Below are 16,913 nucleotides of genomic sequence, written 5' to 3'. Positions count from 1 at the left end.
ATAATCAAGGGATAGTTGGTGCCTTTTATGTAGCCCAACACTCAAGGCTCCCACACCAGCACATGTTCCCAACGGTTATATGCCTATAACAGCTTACGATATTTGTCATTGAACTTGATCCCCTTTCTAATTAGTTGAGCATAGTCAAGCGAGTATTTGACTCAAGCCAGTGAGCCCTTGTGTGTGATCAGTATCATATGGAGTGGTCAATTCCGTCTATGATTTGTATTGTCTTGTGTGGTCGATATTGTAATTCTAAGTGTGTGTAATGGTGTAATCACACTTATGGGAACTACTAATAGTTCTTTGGGTATTGAGAATAATTGTTTGTTAAATGACAACCTCTTGCAAATGCTTTGGTTATCTAGTTGCCTTCTTCACTAAAACCCACAATAGATAGCCATTTCTATGTGAGAACTATATCTCAAGGAACCATAGGGATAATTGTAATTTGTAACCATTACTTTTGCTCAAGATAAGGTCCCAACAAAAGGAGAAAAATTAAACCTTGACTTCTAACAATTCCATGTACATAATATACAATTATTCAATCATGCTCCTCTTATGTATGAGCACTTTATCTTGGAAACATTAGGCACAAAGACTAAATCAGTATAATCCTCGAGGAATAATGTAGTTCAACAACAATTCGGCATCACATGAATGGAAGTCTCAATGTACCCAATAATGATTGATACTTCGAATACAAACATGTGATGTCTCATCCATATCTTGGTCATATTAAGCATAAATATTGCTCATATTTAACTTTATGAAGCAATGAGAAATCCAAGGAATGCCATTTGACATTCTGAGATTTTTGAAGCAGCTTCTAATTTAACATTGTTCTTATGGCCTGCCCAATCAACTCCATAGCTTGGACTAATTGAATACTTTTAATTTCTTTACAATGTTGAAGGTATCTTAACATCACACACAATCACCAATTTGCTGGAACTGTTTATTGAGGTGATTCCTCTAGCCCTCTTTAGAAGAAAATTACAAACTCCTACATTTTCAAGGTATATATGTTATGGTACAGGCTATCAACAATGTGCCAGAACGCTTTAGAAATAATTTCTTAAGGAAACCACCATTCTTAATGACATTAACATCTATCGTATCATAATTGTTTCTTCATTTATCCAATCTAGATTCTCAGTTTTCTCGGTGAGCTGTCCTAGATATTGTTCAGACTCCTTGTTTCTACCGGCAGCACGAAGAGCTTTAATTATCGTCTGTAACGTTAAACTGTCTGGATAAACCCCAACTATTGGCATTTTCTCTACAACCTTCAGTGCGAATTCAAGCTTTTCTACTCGGCAAAGGCAAAGAATCAAAAGATTACATGTTCTGATGTCAGGAATCCATCTTTTATATGTCATTTCATTGAAAAGCTGAAATGCTTTATCTACCCTTTGAATTTTACAAAGACCCCTAATGACCAGACCAAAACTCGTTGAATTAGGATGAGGGCCTTCCTTTTGCATCAAAACAAAAACCTTACATGATTTGAGTACTCTTGACATGTTACACAGACACTCCAATACTACATTGCAAGATGTAAGATCCAGAGCCATGTTTTGCTCATACATCTCCATGACATGTTTGTATGCTTTTATTGCCTCACCGGCTTTGCAAAATGCCAAAATCATAGAAGTGTAGGTTATATTATTTGGATCCATGGCCCCAGTTTTCATCTCAAGAAAGAGCGCATAAGCTTCTTCCAATTTCTCTTGAAGGCAAAACCCCTTAAGGATCGTGTTGAAGGTAACAACACTAGGCAAACAACCTTTAAGTTCCATTTCTTGGGCAACTCTCACAGCATCCGACAACCTTCCAGCCTTACAAAGCACGTTGATGAGAATATTGTATGTGAACACATCAGGTATAACATTCATTTCCAACATTTCCATTTTGAGATTGCAAGCATCATCTACTAGATTTGCTCTGCATAAGGCAGCCATAACTATATTAAATGTGGCAACATCAGGCACATAAGAGCCTCTAGCCACCATTGAACGAAGAACTTTTAGAGCTTCGAATGTTTTACCAACTTTGGCAAGCCCGGAGATGAGTGTGATGTATGTACAAGTATCAGGGTGATATCCATTTGCTTGTAAAGTATTGACCAATAAAAATGCCTTCTCATAGGTACCCACCTTGCAAAAGCCATTAATCAAGGTATTGTATGTATACATGTTGGGTGGACAACCTCTTTTCATTGCTTCACAGAACACTTTCTCTGCCTCCAAAACTCTTCCTAATTTACAAAGGCCATCTATAAATATGCTATAAATAGCCACATCAGGGATGCATATTTTGGCCATTTCCTCCCAAATTTCCAACACTTTCTGTACCATCCCATGCTTGCATAGACCTGAAATCAGGGTGCCATAGGTGGTAACATCAGGAATACATCCTTTATTCGCCATGCCATCTAGAAGATTATATGCATCAAAAAGCTTTCCCTCTCTACAAAGACCATGCATCAACACATTATAGGTTACAATGGTCGGAACATGTCCCTGTTCCTTCATCTTCTCGAGGAGTAAAAAGGCCTCATCGGACTTCTTGGTTCTACACAACCCATCGATCACAATAGTATAGCTCCTCGAATCTGGAGTGCAATTGCTTAAAATCATCTCATCCAACAACCCGAAAGCTCTTGAAACTTGACCAACTTTGCAAAACCCATTGATCAGTGCATTATACGTAACTTCATTAGGCGTGCATTTTGCTTCTTTCATGCTCTCTAAAAGACAATACGCTTCATCTAATCGTTGTGCTTTTGAGAGACCATTGATGATTGAGCTATAGCAATGAACATTCGGATGTAAACCTTGTTCCTTCATCTCTTTCATCATCTGAATCGCTTGATCAAAAAGCAGTTCTGAACATAAACTATGAATGACAATTGCATATGTGTGTATTGTAGGAGATATGCATTCCTCCTCCTTCATTTGTTGAAAAACATCCAAAACTTTTTCTAACCTTTTGTTCTTCGTTAAAACACTAATCAGGCAATTGAAATGCAAAACTCCAGGTTCACATCCAAAACTCCTCATATTTCGAAATGCATTCAAAGCATCTTCAACCATACTTGCCCATCCAAATCCTTTGATTAAAAGGTTGAATTGAGCATCAGATATGGAGACCGACTTGTCGCAGCTGTAATATACATCCATAACATTCAGGAAGCCATGAAATTGCTTCTCATGGCTCCATTTCCTCATCATTTCACATCTAGCGCATACATCCGGCATGTATTTCTGGCATGCCTTGTCATGACAATGGCATCCAAAAGGTGCAGCAGAGATGCTTGCCTCTGAACATTGAAGAAGAACCTCTTGCTTCCTTCTCCAAATGAAGAATTGCAAGGCTTGTTTGTTATCACTGAGGCGTCTGAGGACATGCAACACGAGGTCCAAGGTGATGGGGAACCCTAATGCCTTCAGGGATTCTTCAATGGGGAGACTCCATGGCCTCTGCCCTAGAGCTCTGGAAACAGCGTCTATGTGGGCTTGCATTCTGTTGTGTGGAATGAATGAATGGCTTGTCTCCTGATTAATGGTCAGAATATGTCTTCTGTTTGACACATTGCATAGGAAAAATAACTCCTAAATCAATCAATGGACACCACCATTCCTTTTATGGGCAGCTGCCCGACCGATCCCTCGAGAAACCTCATCTGAAATGGCCGTAACATTATCGTGGTCAAGTGTCACAATGCATCAATAACAAAATGTGCCATCACACAAAGATGAAGATTATTTTCCTACAAAGAGTACGCCCACTAAGTGGTGGAGTTTTTTGCCTCTTGGTTAGATGGGTGATCTATGAGGGGGTATCTTAAGTAGAAGTAACTCCTCTCCATGTATGCTTTTTGGGGTCTTTCAAGTTTTTTCTCATCACTTCAAAAACTTCGCATGCCTAGTTAGTTTCTTTTCTTCCCAATATTGTTAGTGATTAAGCACTTGGGTTTGCATATTGATCAAGTCTCTCTATTACTAGTAAGCAAGTGAAAATATTTGTGGAATTATAATGAATCATTGTATGGGTCTCATCTTGATGAGTTCCTTTTATTGTTGGTATCTAAGCCAAAAAATCCATATGTTTCTTTTGTTGCAAATAATCAAGTCAAAAAACAAAATCTAGGATACATTTAGCATAATGTAAGTTGATGGAATTTGAGCACACGGGGAAAGCACGTTTCATTCCCATTCATCTTGCACCAATATCATGACTCATCCCCAAGGCATTAAAATAAGCATGACTCTTGTATTTGTAGAAATATCACTTATCACTACATATCCTCCCCCTTCAATAATTTATGAATACATCTTTTACTTTCATGATCTTGATCCATAAACCAAATAATTTCTACTTGTAAACACTTTCTAATAGTTTACTTATTGGAATGTCTTGAGTGACAAGATCAACACATAAGGCATATATATATTGCTAGTTCCTCTTTTCTCTCATTCTATGTTCTTGTTTTGGCCCTAATCTCTTTGTTGCATGAATAACTTTAACGATTTTACCCTACTTTATGTTGCATTTATGTTTGTGTAAGACTTTTTGCCTTCATACTAATCTCTACTTCAATTATTCTCACTCACTCTTTGAATGCATCAAGAATAGGGTGGTCTTTGTCCTATCAGATTAATCCCTATCTAATTAAGTCACTTCTCTAAACACTATGGAATTATGATTGGACAATTTTACAAAGTCGAGGCTCTATAGTCTCTAGGGAAAAGGGTACGTATATGGAACTCCAAGAAGATACTAACCAAGGAAAGGAGGGGATGTGTCTACCCCAAGTGGGCACACAAGATGTAATATATCCCAATGCAAATGATAGGGATTACAACGCATTAAAATAAGTTATAGATAGAAGATTCATCACATGGAAATCAATATACAAAAAACCTAGTGAAAGGAAATGCAAGACACCACGCAAAGGGAACCAGAAAAAACAGAATTACTTGGCCCTTTCAATGAAAGAATTAGATGACACTCGAAAAGATAAAGTTGCAAGCCTCATAAGGCATTCAATTGTAGAAGCTAAAAGAGAACATGGCAACATATTGAAATTCTTAGGCACTCTCAAAACACGCATGCACTAGGACTTTGAACATGCAAACAAGAAAGGCAATAATAACCTCCATAAGGCCAAGGAAAAATCATGTCATTCTAAAAGTTAAACAAAGAGGTTAAAAAAATTCATTGACAAGAATATTTACCAAATACAAATATAAAATTATGTTTTCTAACCACTACAAGTTTTATGGTTATCTGGGATAGGCATTCTGAGAAACCCACCTAGTTGTGTATAAGTTGGGAGTCTATAATCATCCTGGTACAGTTCCAAATAAGATTGGACTCCAATTGCAAGAAGTCCACTAATCAATGATTCAATAAGCTGAAATAATCCATCACTGAGTATTCCAGTCACGAGTCAGTAACAAAAGAATCTAATATCTTCCAAAACAAGTCCGCAATGACATACTCTAGCAATTAGACTGGCTCAATAGAATAATATTATGCTTATAGAATTAAACTATCCCACAGTCATTATGTTCCAAGTATTTTTGACAGAATCATTAAACAAACAAGTGGCTGGTTAGAAATCAATATATGCAATCTTCACTTGGGACAATCATCTTTCTTCATGATACTTTTGCTTATATACATTTGACTGTAATAACGCAAACTCTAGAACCTCCCATACACTTTTACATGCATAAACTTGAGTCAAGCAATTCATGGCTATTTTGAGTTATGTTCACATCTTCAAGCGTTGGTAGTATTACTGTCTGGCAGAGGATAAGATCTGAAAGTGACTTTCCATGTCTATCTATACGTCGAGAAGCATTGACTCCTCCGTCCAATGCATTCCGAACCACAATATTCATTGCATGTATTCCTTCAGCTATATATATCTCTACAGTGATACCACCATCCTCTATTCCTTCATTCTCATAAAGTTCTAGATGTTCATTCTTACTTCCAACTGGATAGCCAAGAACAAGCATTTTAGAGAGTTTTCTTGTTACTCTTTTAACCCATTCTTCAGTGATGACTGATTTAAGGCGTGGGAGGTCCAAAGCACAATGTGGGATGAGACTAAAGTTCAAGTCATTTCCTTTATCACCGGTCCTACTATGTGCAACTTTGTATAAAGGGAGCTTTAGATTGCTAGGGGCTGGTAAGGAAGCTTTATGCATTAATGCTACATCTAGATTGGATGGTGATGACAAACATTCCTTTATTTGCAGCCCTTGATTATGGAAGTTTCTTTCATGTGGCTTATGTGCAGAAGCTTTGTTGGAGGATACTGGTGGGGGTTCTGTAGCTCGTATGTTGATGGCCCAAAATGTTTCTTCTCGTCGTACCTACAACATATGAAAGCAATTCATCACAACAAAAGCAATATTCTCGGATTAAGAGAAAAATAATAATTATTTGAATATAGCAATGATAATATATCATTTCTAAAAATATCTCCTTAGAAACTAAAACCATTAAGAGAGAAAACAAGGCAATATCTGCATCTAGAAGCGATCCACATAAACCCACCACCACCTACCATTGTCTTTTCCAAAAGCATCTCTTTTTTATAACCTACACTGCACAACACCCGAAAAGCACACAATAAATTTCCTCAATTTAGTCTATCTAGGTCATTCAGATGAGAAGAAGAAAAGAAGGCCAACCTTATCCCACCGCCACCTGCTGGACCATTGGTGTAAAGTGCCTCAAACTCATGCATGAAGCCAATGGCTTGCTCTTCTGAAGGAAAAAGGCCATCCATTCGTAATCTTACATCAGATATATCATCACTGATTCTTCTTAATAATGGGCTAGGATGTATAAGCAAACTGTCCATGCCAATAAGGTAGGCCATGATTTTTGTGCTGCTCTCAGGAAATGATTCTTCCACCCATGCCATAACCTTCACATACACATGAACTTATAACATGGTACATTCATCAAACTAATGTCTGATGTACCATGGTGGAAAGATACCAGAGTTTGAGCCATTTTTGCTCGTTGAATACATGCGCTTCCACCATACGATATTTCTCCCCAAGCTTTCCAGCCACAATCCTGGGAAATAATAAAAAGAAGTCTATAAAATGCATCAAATTTAATCTACACCCGTGCTGCTACAAACATAATTCATCGTTTGTTGTACTTTTGTTACATAAAAGTTCAAAATTAACCATATGCCATGGTTCTTTCATTTCAGTAGATTTGTTTGTATTGCTCCTCTCCTCATCACTCAAAAACGTTGTTGTTTCTGTTCTTGAAACTACAGATGATTGTGTGGTCTAATGTGGAGGACAGAAAAAATTGGAGATTCATCTGCTGAACTATGGTCATTCTACCATGTTAAAGCTGTATGAATGATCAACCTGTGAAAGGAAGGTAATCTTCCAATGTATTAACCTGTCTCGAAGTCTACTGAAGACATAAAAATATGCATCACTTCTTACCATACACCCGCAGTAAAAAAATCATAACAAGATACCATTGCAGTTCATTAAGATGTTTGCAAAAAACTCTGTAACGATCACAATTGAGTGATCTTACATATAAGAGAAGAAAGAGGAAGATTATAATTGGCCATATGTATGAATAAATGCAGGATAATGCAATGGAAATCTTTTGTAAGCATTCTGTATTTGCTGATTTATAATACTTAGGATAGAATGGGAGGTTTAAAAAGGTTAATCAAACCACCTCAAAATCACAATTTACCTGTGGGCTAAGCCGAAGTAATCTCTCAGGACGCAAACAGAACCCTGGCATCGATCCCTTAGCAAGAACTTTATCGGTTGTTAATGCTTTGAATGTGACATTTGTAAAGTCAACAATCTGTAAAGGGAGACATCATCAATGTACTCTATGAAAATATGCTTAGAATTAAGCAAAGTATTTGCGCCGACCAAATCAGGGGTGACATAAGCAGAAGGATCTCCAACTTCATACAAAAGTTGTTGTGCACATGTTGCATAACTAAGCTCTCCACCAGTTCCTTCCAACTTTGCAATAATAACATTTCCAGTATCACTGACTTCTGCATAGGGTAAGGAGACATCAAGCAGCTGTTGAATCGGCATGTCTCTAAACTCGTCAGCTGCATAAAAATCCACCCAGGCCAAAAATAATGCAATGTAATGTAATATCAGATAAAGAAAGGTTCTGAGAGTGCATAATCTTAAATCTACATGTCATGCATTATGCATTAACTGAATCTTCACAATCATGTTAAAAACCAGTCAAGAAAACTTGGCATCCCAAACCTATACAATTTTTCTCAAGTGAAGAAGATTCTTATTCACTTACATACATAGTTGTATACTGTCAACATTCTTTAGACTTATTAAACTCAGTCCTCAATGTACTACAGCCAACATGCCAAGGACACTTCGTTTGACCCATAAGGTTCAATATATAATATGCATATACCTTCACAAGATAAATCATCAAACTAAGAGTTAAAATTAATGCATGTATGATGCAAAGAGAACCAGAACGGAAGAGAAAAAAGAAAGGAAAAACAAGAAACAAAGAAATTACAACAAAATGAACCATGAAAATAATAAGCAAGGTCTTCACCTTTTGACAGTCCCAGAAGCATCAAGTTCATCATGCATAAGCTCAATAGAAGATACAAATTCTTCACTCCATAAGTGGACAAGAGTAGGTAGGTATAGATGTATAGAATAACCAACCCAGTAATTTGAAATGCAATCAGCAACAAAGAAATAATAATCTTCCTATCCACAAACGAAAGGAACAAATATAGAATCTCTAAATCACCATCATGGCCTATAAGACCTTACAAATTTTACAGCTGTTTAAGTTTGCAACTCACCAATGCAAGTAACAAGAGAGAATGTGTTTCTACTCTAGCTTCCTAAAAATAAACGGGCTGAGCATATCTGCTCATGAGTGACTTACACCGACCAGGTTTGGTGCTTGATTGCTGGAAGGGAAATTTCTGCCCTCTGAAGATATCCATCATGGAGAAGAAACATTCTAAGAACCAAATAAAGGCATGTTTGTAACAGAAAGGGAGTGGTTGTAAATTGTACGTATTCTCTAATGAAATTCAAACCAGCTCACTATGATAAAAATCTCACTTTGCTGCAAATTTATGTATTCTCTAAAGTGATAGATAAAGGATAAAGAAAGGGAACAAGGGAACAATGAATGGCTACAAAAAGAAACAGAACATATGTACGATCACTTAATGGTAAGTTTAGTAATTGATCATCTCATAAAAAGGAGACAAGACCCCCTAACTGCCCAGGCCTTGGAGTTGGGATATCCATATGTATATGTACCAGCTGGATTTGTACAGAAGGCACCTTAACAAGCCAGGCTATATCATATAAAGGGTTCAATTTTGAACCTCCATATGTATCTTTGCAAGGGTTTACATAAGAATAAGCACTTTAAAGACCAATCATAATTTGTTATTTGTTCTTACGAAAATATTATGCAAAAATTCCATAGTTGATGAGGTTCACTGGCTCGTTATATCTGCCCATCAAAGTTGAATCACTCCAAAACCAACTTCAAACATACCAGGATGAGCAAAGTATCCTCCTGTAACTTGACAGCCACATTCAAGAAGATGCCCAGCTAATGTCCCCTGGGCAAGCTTCTCAAAATCATTCCAATTCCAACCTAGTTCATAAATCTGCCAAAACCAAGAGAGTTTAAGAATAAGATTACAACCAGACATTCCTTTGATAAACTAATAGACATCGTATATTTCTTTTATGATTCCCTTATATAAAATAGACACAAGATTTCCAAGATGATATGACACAAGGTTTAACAACCATAGAAGTTTGATGCTTAAAGGTGTTTTTGAACCTCAAATGTCCAGTTGAGACTTGTGCATATCAGCAGCGCCTTTCGAATCTCTTTGACATGATCTTCAACATTCTTTTTGGACTACCATCCAAGAGTGGGGACAGATGGTGCCCTCAGCCAGTATAGATTTGTGTTCCAGTAGAATACTTTCTATCACTATTAGAGATAGTAAATTCTTTGTAAACTACTACACAGTTTATTGCTGGATGTTTGGGCATCGCAGATAATAAGTAAAAATCAATCACATTGCACTATTCCATCATATAATGTCTCGCATTAAGCTCATGGTTCAAAATAATATCAAAACAAGTGCTCCCCATTTTGAATCACAATTCATATTATGATCATATCTACATACAAGGGAGCTATCTAGCTCAAGCTCAAAAGAAGCTTGGAAATCATCTACTAAATAAGATAGAAATTTGAGAAGGTAATAATAATATGTGTAAGCCAATGGATATCAAGACAAAGAGCCAAACCACACATGTGAGGTTACAATTCTCTCATCACTCAAATGTTTCTGAAATCTGTTTGCCTTGGACATTCCTCAGACAACACAAGCTCTTCATTTTTCCATGGCTCAAGACAACAATTATCTTTCCTCTTCCTATTGATACATGCACAATACTCTCAAATCCAAAGGACTGTTCTCTGCTTACCCCTCTGCTAAAGAATTTGTCAAATTTCTTATGCTTAATCATTTTTATGAATATCTAACCCAAACAAAATGCATAACCTTCCAAAGGATCATCTTGGACTGTGTCTTCTGACGGTTCTTAGACGATAATGGCATGAGATACTGTTAGACATCAATCATCCTCCCCCCTCTCAATTACACATAGCAGATACTCCAGACGTTGAAACAGAGAACTATGTTGAACATACCGTTACCTCTTTAGGGAAGGGTTTGTACCCTTAAAAAATCATGGACTTTTGAGAACTGGCATTGTTCTTGCTTAAATTCAGATGCTACCAAGAGAAACTCTTGAGAAACAACGAAATGCACCTTCCATGCTAGACAGACAACCATTTGTTAACTTCTTGATAGCCATGGCTCCATCTGCATCCATTCTAGTGCGTTCAACAAACAATATAAAACGACCAAGAGGAGTTTCCCTAGAAAGAGTTATCGCACTCTATCATGCAAAACTATCACAACCTTGCTATATTAAAAACAGACCCATCATTGACTGTCATAGGACTCATAGGCCATAACTATTGTAACCCTTATGATCGAAAATATCCAGTAAGGGACATTCTGGGGATACGTCTCAATTGTAGCTTTTATTATCTTATTTACTTAGCAACATCTTTTTTTACTTAGCAACATTTATTTTGGTTTGTTGTTCTCAAAAACGAGTCAACACTTAAGATGTAATCTCTTGTTTGGTCTTATAGGCCATTTTGGCCTCTTAAAATATGTTAATATAACTTCCGTTTTATCTTTCTTTCTATCATTGTTTAGGACCATTGTTCCCACAGCTTGAAGACCAGGTAACTAATCTGTTCAGCAGAGAAACCCTTGACATCACTCTCATTGACGTGTATTATCATAGTAATATGTTCAGAGCAACAAATGGGCATGGCTAGCAGATATGCATATCATGTTTTTGTAACTTACATATAGCATCACAGACAGACAACCGTAGAGATTCCCTCCCACTTCTGCCAATCTCATCATTCTTAACATTTCCATTTTTCAAATCCCATAGTAATTAGCAGTATATTTACTTGTGTGATTTTGCCCTTGATTTACGTAGATTGATATTGAACTGAGAATTCTTCTAATAGACAAACATTGATCTCTAACAGGCAGTTAATGTGCACGTAGGCCCTGGCCCCATGGAGCACGACCTCAACACCCTTGTCATCGACATATGAAAACTATTATCTCCCGCCATCGCAGGTTCTTCCCTCGCTTCGGAGACCTTTCCATTCTGGATCGACCAATGCTAAAGATCTTTCGAAGACAAAAGTTACAATACATCTAGCTTGAGAATCTCACATGTGCCGAAAACCAGTTTCCTCGTCTCTTTTTATCTTACTTACTTTTATATTTGCGGAGTAAAATTTACTTTATTTTGATTTGTTGATTTGCTGTTCTCAAAGACGAGACAACACTTAAGATGTAATCTCTTGTTTGGTCTTATAGGCCATTTTGGCCTCTTAAAAGACGTTAATATATCTTTCTTTCATTCTTTCTTTTTTGTTAAAGTTCTTGCTAACCTATATAGGCACCTTCATTAGAAAAAAATTACTAGTACTTGCATCAGGATTCCACATACAATAGTAGTCTGATATCTTTTGGAGAGATAGACACATAAGACAATGTGTTAGCTCAATAATATGGGGAATATAGATAGTATTAGAAATTTAATATCATATTGACAATCAAAACAGAAAATCTGCAATGTCAGATGACCATGAACATGCTCCATTTCATTTCTCTTTGGTTTCACAATAGGCATTATCAAAATCTAATTAAATTAGTATTTTATGATTACCTTACCATGGGTCCCAAAAACAAAGACGCATCAGCTACTCTACTCGTTATAATCACATTTGGCTTTGACATTTCAAGCAGCTTTACAATGGGAGCTGATCCAAGGTACGTACATGAACCTGATACCCTTCAAATAAATTTACTTGAAGTCAATGATAGGGACAATGAGAAACATAAAATAAACCATGGCATGTAAAGATGTACACCTTCCTTTCATATCTGGAAAAGTTTCCCATGCCACAGCAACAGTTATATGAAGCTGATATTGTTCAGCTATTTTCAAGACCTCCTCTTGAGCACCCAAAGGGTCAGCTAGAAAAGACAGCAGTTAGAACTTAAAACTTGTGCTAAAAAATATGAAAATAATTGTAATTAATAAAATATCCAATAAGGCTTAAGGTTTTTTACTTGCACCCATGTTTGTAATGATGCATACTTCTTTCTTCACAGCTTCAGGAAGTAGCATTTCCATCCACTTAGAAACTGGAGATTAATGACATGTTTTTGCATTATTGGCTGTTCCATGGCAAACTAGTCATTCGTATGGCAAGAATAAAAACAACTATATTTTAGTTTCTTAACATTTGTGCAATAAATCATGTTCACTCTGGTTTTATTATCTTCCCTTCACTTTTTCTCTCGTACTATGGCAGGACAAAAAGACCCCATCACAACCCCATTTGTTAACATCCCTCATACAAATGTAGGAAGACAACAAAACATGGATATAAGAACAAAAAGCTTCAGAAAAGCTATCAGATGAATATCAAGATCCTTCAGAAGTGTACATATATTATGAATTTCAAAACATGGATATAAGAACAAAAAGCTTCAGAAAAGCTATCAGATGAATATCAAGATCCTTCAGAAGTGTACATATATTATGAATTTCAAACAGTGGACTCATGCCACAGAACACAAGACTATATAACCTTAGTATACCCTGGCCAGACTAGATTGCAATTTTCTGTAAGGCATTATATAGCAATTCAGGTTATTCTTTGGGCTAGAAAATGTTCACCAAATGACTTAGGAACATAAGACATAGATATTTTTACAATGCAAACTGCATGCCTTCAGATGAAAAATACAATAATGGTAAGTGTCAAGAAAGAAAAATTACCAAAATAGTCACATTTTCATTTATTTCCCACATTTCACTGAGTTTTCATTATTCCCCCAAACACCCTTGGTCACCCATGAAAGGAAAAAAAAAGGATGAACTGACCACACAATTATCTAGTTAATATATTTACTAGAAAAGGGGGATTAATTGATCATGTGATTGTTCAAATAACACATATTACAGCTTTTTCAGGGGTTGGCTAAAGATGTGGGGAAATACTGAAAACTTGGGGGCATTTAGCAAAATAAAGAGAAACTCAGAGGTATTTCAGAGTTTTTCCCAATTGAGAACCTTACTTCGAGGATCAAAGCCCTTTCCTCCTGCCATCATTGCTGCATGGCGAATAGCAAGAGTTCTCTCGGCTAAGCATTCTAAAACCAAGTAATCCATGCACGGCACTCTGCTAAGTAGCTTGACAGCAGCATTCGGCCTATCTCCAGCAAATCCTGCACCACAACCTATTCGCACCAGCCTTTTGTGTTGAATAGGATTTTCCCTCTGTTGAAAGGGAATGAAGAGTCAATTTAAATTATTTATTCCACTAAACAACAGAGAATCTTCACTTGATTATTAGCGTTACTATATAAGTTCCACTAAATAATAATAAAACAATATTGCTTCAGAAGATAGTTAAAGCTGATAAAGACCAAACACAATGTTTTGCCATTCATGTATAACAAAAACACAGTTAGAAAGAAAGTTCTGACCAACCATATTCTAAATAAATCTGAGAAAGAAAGGAAGATATATTGACACCTTTTAAGAGGCCAGACCAAACAAGAGATCACATCTTAAAATTCTGTCTTGTCATTGAGAAAAAAAAACAAAATAAATGTAACAAAGTAAAAAAGTGACTAAAGATTCTGATTACCTATACATGTAAGATTCTCAAGTCAAATAGCTTAACAACATTTATCTGAAAGATCCAAAGTGGAGAGATTTTTGAGGTGTGGGGTGCACCTACAATGGTGGGAGATAATGGCCTTTATCTATTAATGACAAGTGTGGTGAGATCATAATCCATGAGGCCGGAGCATACATGCACAGAAAATTACTATTGCCTAATCTATTATAACCCCTTTGTAATGTCCTAGTTAGAGAAGCCACTTGCGTAGCCCTTAATTGATTTATAGCATGAGTTGGAGCGTTGGGGCTAAAGAAAGTTGTGATCGTCATTTGTTGATGTGCGTGTCTGGTTGATTGTTGTCCTTCAACAACTTCTCCCTATGTCCCTTGAGTTCTAGCAAGAACAGTACCAAGCAACATTGGTTCTCATATTCCTATTACATTGGATAGTGAGCTGAACCCTTAGTTAAAGAGGCAATGGCATCTCCTTCTTATTTCATAAAAAACAGTACAGTAGTAAACATAGTTTTCTTCAGATTCCATTCCCTAATGACACAATTGGCAGATTCTTTCTTCCAATGATGTGTGTGCATATGCACAACTCATTCTCTAACTGATGTGAAGAGGTTGACAGCTGCCCTATCACATTGTGCAGCATATGCAATAGATGTATGTCCATATAAGAGAGCCCGATGATGGATTCATCCTCCGATGTATGTAAAAAAGTGCCTTATAGTGAGAAAGAAAGAAAGATATATTAACGTCTTTTAAGAGGCCAAAATAACCTATAAGACCAAACAAGAGATTACATCTTAAGTGTTGTCTCATCTTTGAGAACATCAAATCAAAAAAAAAAAAAAAAACTAAAATAGACACCCATCATAACTCCAATAAATTGTTCACTTTTTATTTCTACAATGGCCATGTACCAAGAAAGATGATTCTCTTTTTCTCTTATCGACAGATAAAAGCCATTATCTCCCGCCATCGTAGGTGCTTCCCTCGCTTCGGAGACATTTCCATTCTAGATCGACCTATGCTAGAGATCTTTCGAAGACAAAAAGCTACAATATACCTAACTTGAGGATCTCACATGTGCCAAAAACCAGATTCCCTCATTTCTTTTCTTTTCATGTTATTTACTTTTATATTAACTGTGTAATATTTATCTTATTTTGATTTGTTCTCAAAGACAAGACAACACTTAAGATGTAATCTCTTATTTGGTCTTATAGGCCATTTTGGCCTCTTAAAAGACGTTAACATATCTTTCTTTCTTTCTTAACCTATTTTCACTTCCATTTGTTTTTAAAATGACAGAACATTTGTACTTCCATAAGATAAATACTTAGAACCCATTGGTTTCAACTACAAAGTTGTGCATAATGTGTATAAATTTGAAGGTGAAAATTGCACATGGCTCATTGTTTGGAAATTCACATTTCAATCAATCAAAATCTTACCACAAATATTATTTCATGATTTTCAAAATAAGAACTATACAGGCAACACTTCCTTCTGGAGTATTCCATAAAGCTGGAGGTGGCAATAACCCTGTTCGAAGTTTAAATTACATGAGGAACTAAAACATTATGCTAATAATTTGTAGGTTTCATTGCTCTCATCACTGCATTCACCTGCCTTCAAAATCAGTTGTTCCTACCATAATGGTTATTTGGGAGAAATTGAAATTCTTATATAAGTATGTGTTATTCATTTTAGCTCAAGAACACCATATCTGTACCTAGAATTCTTGGAAGACACACACGTTTTTCTCAAAGTTGAAGTCCATAGATAGGGTCCAGCGTTTTAGTCCCAAAGGGAAAAAGAAATAAAAATTGATAATACACATTTCAATCGCTCCGTTTTATTAATACACATTTCTGAGCTTACTGTAGGTAGTGCCGAACGATAGCATCAAGTTCTTCTTAACAAGAAAAAAACCACGCAAATCAAGAAGACAGGATAGGATTTATGATTTTTGGCAAAGCCATGAAATCCAACCCTCTTTCTTCTTTCATTTTACTTAGTTAAGCTTAAAATCAAGACCAAAGCAAGCATACCAGGTCTACGCTGCAGTTGAAATCCATTCTGAAGGGCTCCAAATTGTTGCTGGAGATGCTCTCAGAAGAACGAACTTCTTTCTTTCTTACCTTCTTTCTTCCTCTTTTCTTCACATAACTATTTTGGAAGAAAACTTTAGCTTGGTGGCCATAAGTTTCACTAATTTCTGGAACTACCCCTCTCTTTTTTGGTTTGTCTGTTGATAAACGAGAGAGTATAAATGTGCTTCTACACTTGTACCTAGCGAGCAAGGCACCGATGCTCGGCTAACTTTCCTGTCATTTTTGTCTTTTTCTTTCTTTTATCTTTTGAATTATTACAACATGACTTCTAGACGAAACCATAAGGAAACACACGAAGAAGAAATTATAAGTAAGGAAGAATTTTTAGATGTCCTTAACCGTTTAGTTAAAATCGAAAAAAATGGGTGAAAGAGATTGAAGCTGAAAAAACAAAAAGATAAAGAAGAAAAAAGAA

General features: G+C 36.3%; 2 protein-coding genes across 6 annotated transcripts; both read right to left on the bottom strand.

Annotated features, from left to right (window-relative positions):
* Positions 1 to 478: 478 nt before the first annotated feature.
* LOC147854053 (uncharacterized) lies at positions 479 to 3,579 on the bottom strand. The gene has a single exon (XM_087332186.1). The coding sequence runs from the start codon at positions 3,528 to 3,530 to the stop codon at positions 1,116 to 1,118; it is 2,415 nt and encodes an 804-aa protein (XP_087188312.1). The 5' UTR covers positions 3,531 to 3,579; the 3' UTR covers positions 479 to 1,115.
* Positions 3,580 to 5,577: 1,998 nt separating this feature from the next.
* Positions 5,578 to 16,531, bottom strand: LOC147854052 (propionyl-CoA carboxylase). Of its 5 annotated transcripts, none has more exons than XM_087332187.1 (12): positions 16,436 to 16,531; positions 13,823 to 14,024; positions 12,809 to 12,883; positions 12,607 to 12,712; positions 12,407 to 12,527; positions 9,604 to 9,718; positions 7,956 to 8,146; positions 7,768 to 7,884; positions 7,033 to 7,113; positions 6,720 to 6,958; positions 6,593 to 6,632; positions 5,578 to 6,398 (listed from the first exon to the last, which is right to left on the bottom strand). In XM_087332187.1, exons 1-12 carry the CDS (start codon positions 16,460 to 16,462, stop codon positions 5,739 to 5,741), a joined length of 1,974 nt encoding a protein of 657 aa, XP_087188313.1. In that variant the 5' UTR covers positions 16,463 to 16,531; the 3' UTR covers positions 5,578 to 5,738. The 5 variants fall into 5 exon arrangements, with proteins under 5 accessions (XP_087188313.1, XP_087188314.1, XP_087188315.1 ...); XM_087332191.1 differs by having other exon boundaries at positions 6,284 to 6,398; positions 6,593 to 6,627; XM_087332188.1 differs by lacking the exon at positions 16,436 to 16,531 and having other exon boundaries at positions 13,851 to 13,991.
* Positions 16,532 to 16,913: the final 382 nt, after the last annotated feature.

The sequence above is a fragment of the Azolla caroliniana genome, unplaced genomic scaffold, assembly GCF_043228905.1.
Source record: "Azolla caroliniana isolate FFs.n. ecotype wild unplaced genomic scaffold, voAzoCaro1.0.p SCAF_16, whole genome shotgun sequence".
NCBI classification, from domain to species: Eukaryota; Viridiplantae; Streptophyta; class Polypodiopsida; order Salviniales; family Salviniaceae; genus Azolla; species Azolla caroliniana.
The sequence above is the reverse complement of the archived record's forward strand: the minus strand, read 5'-3'. Positions and strand labels throughout refer to the sequence as shown.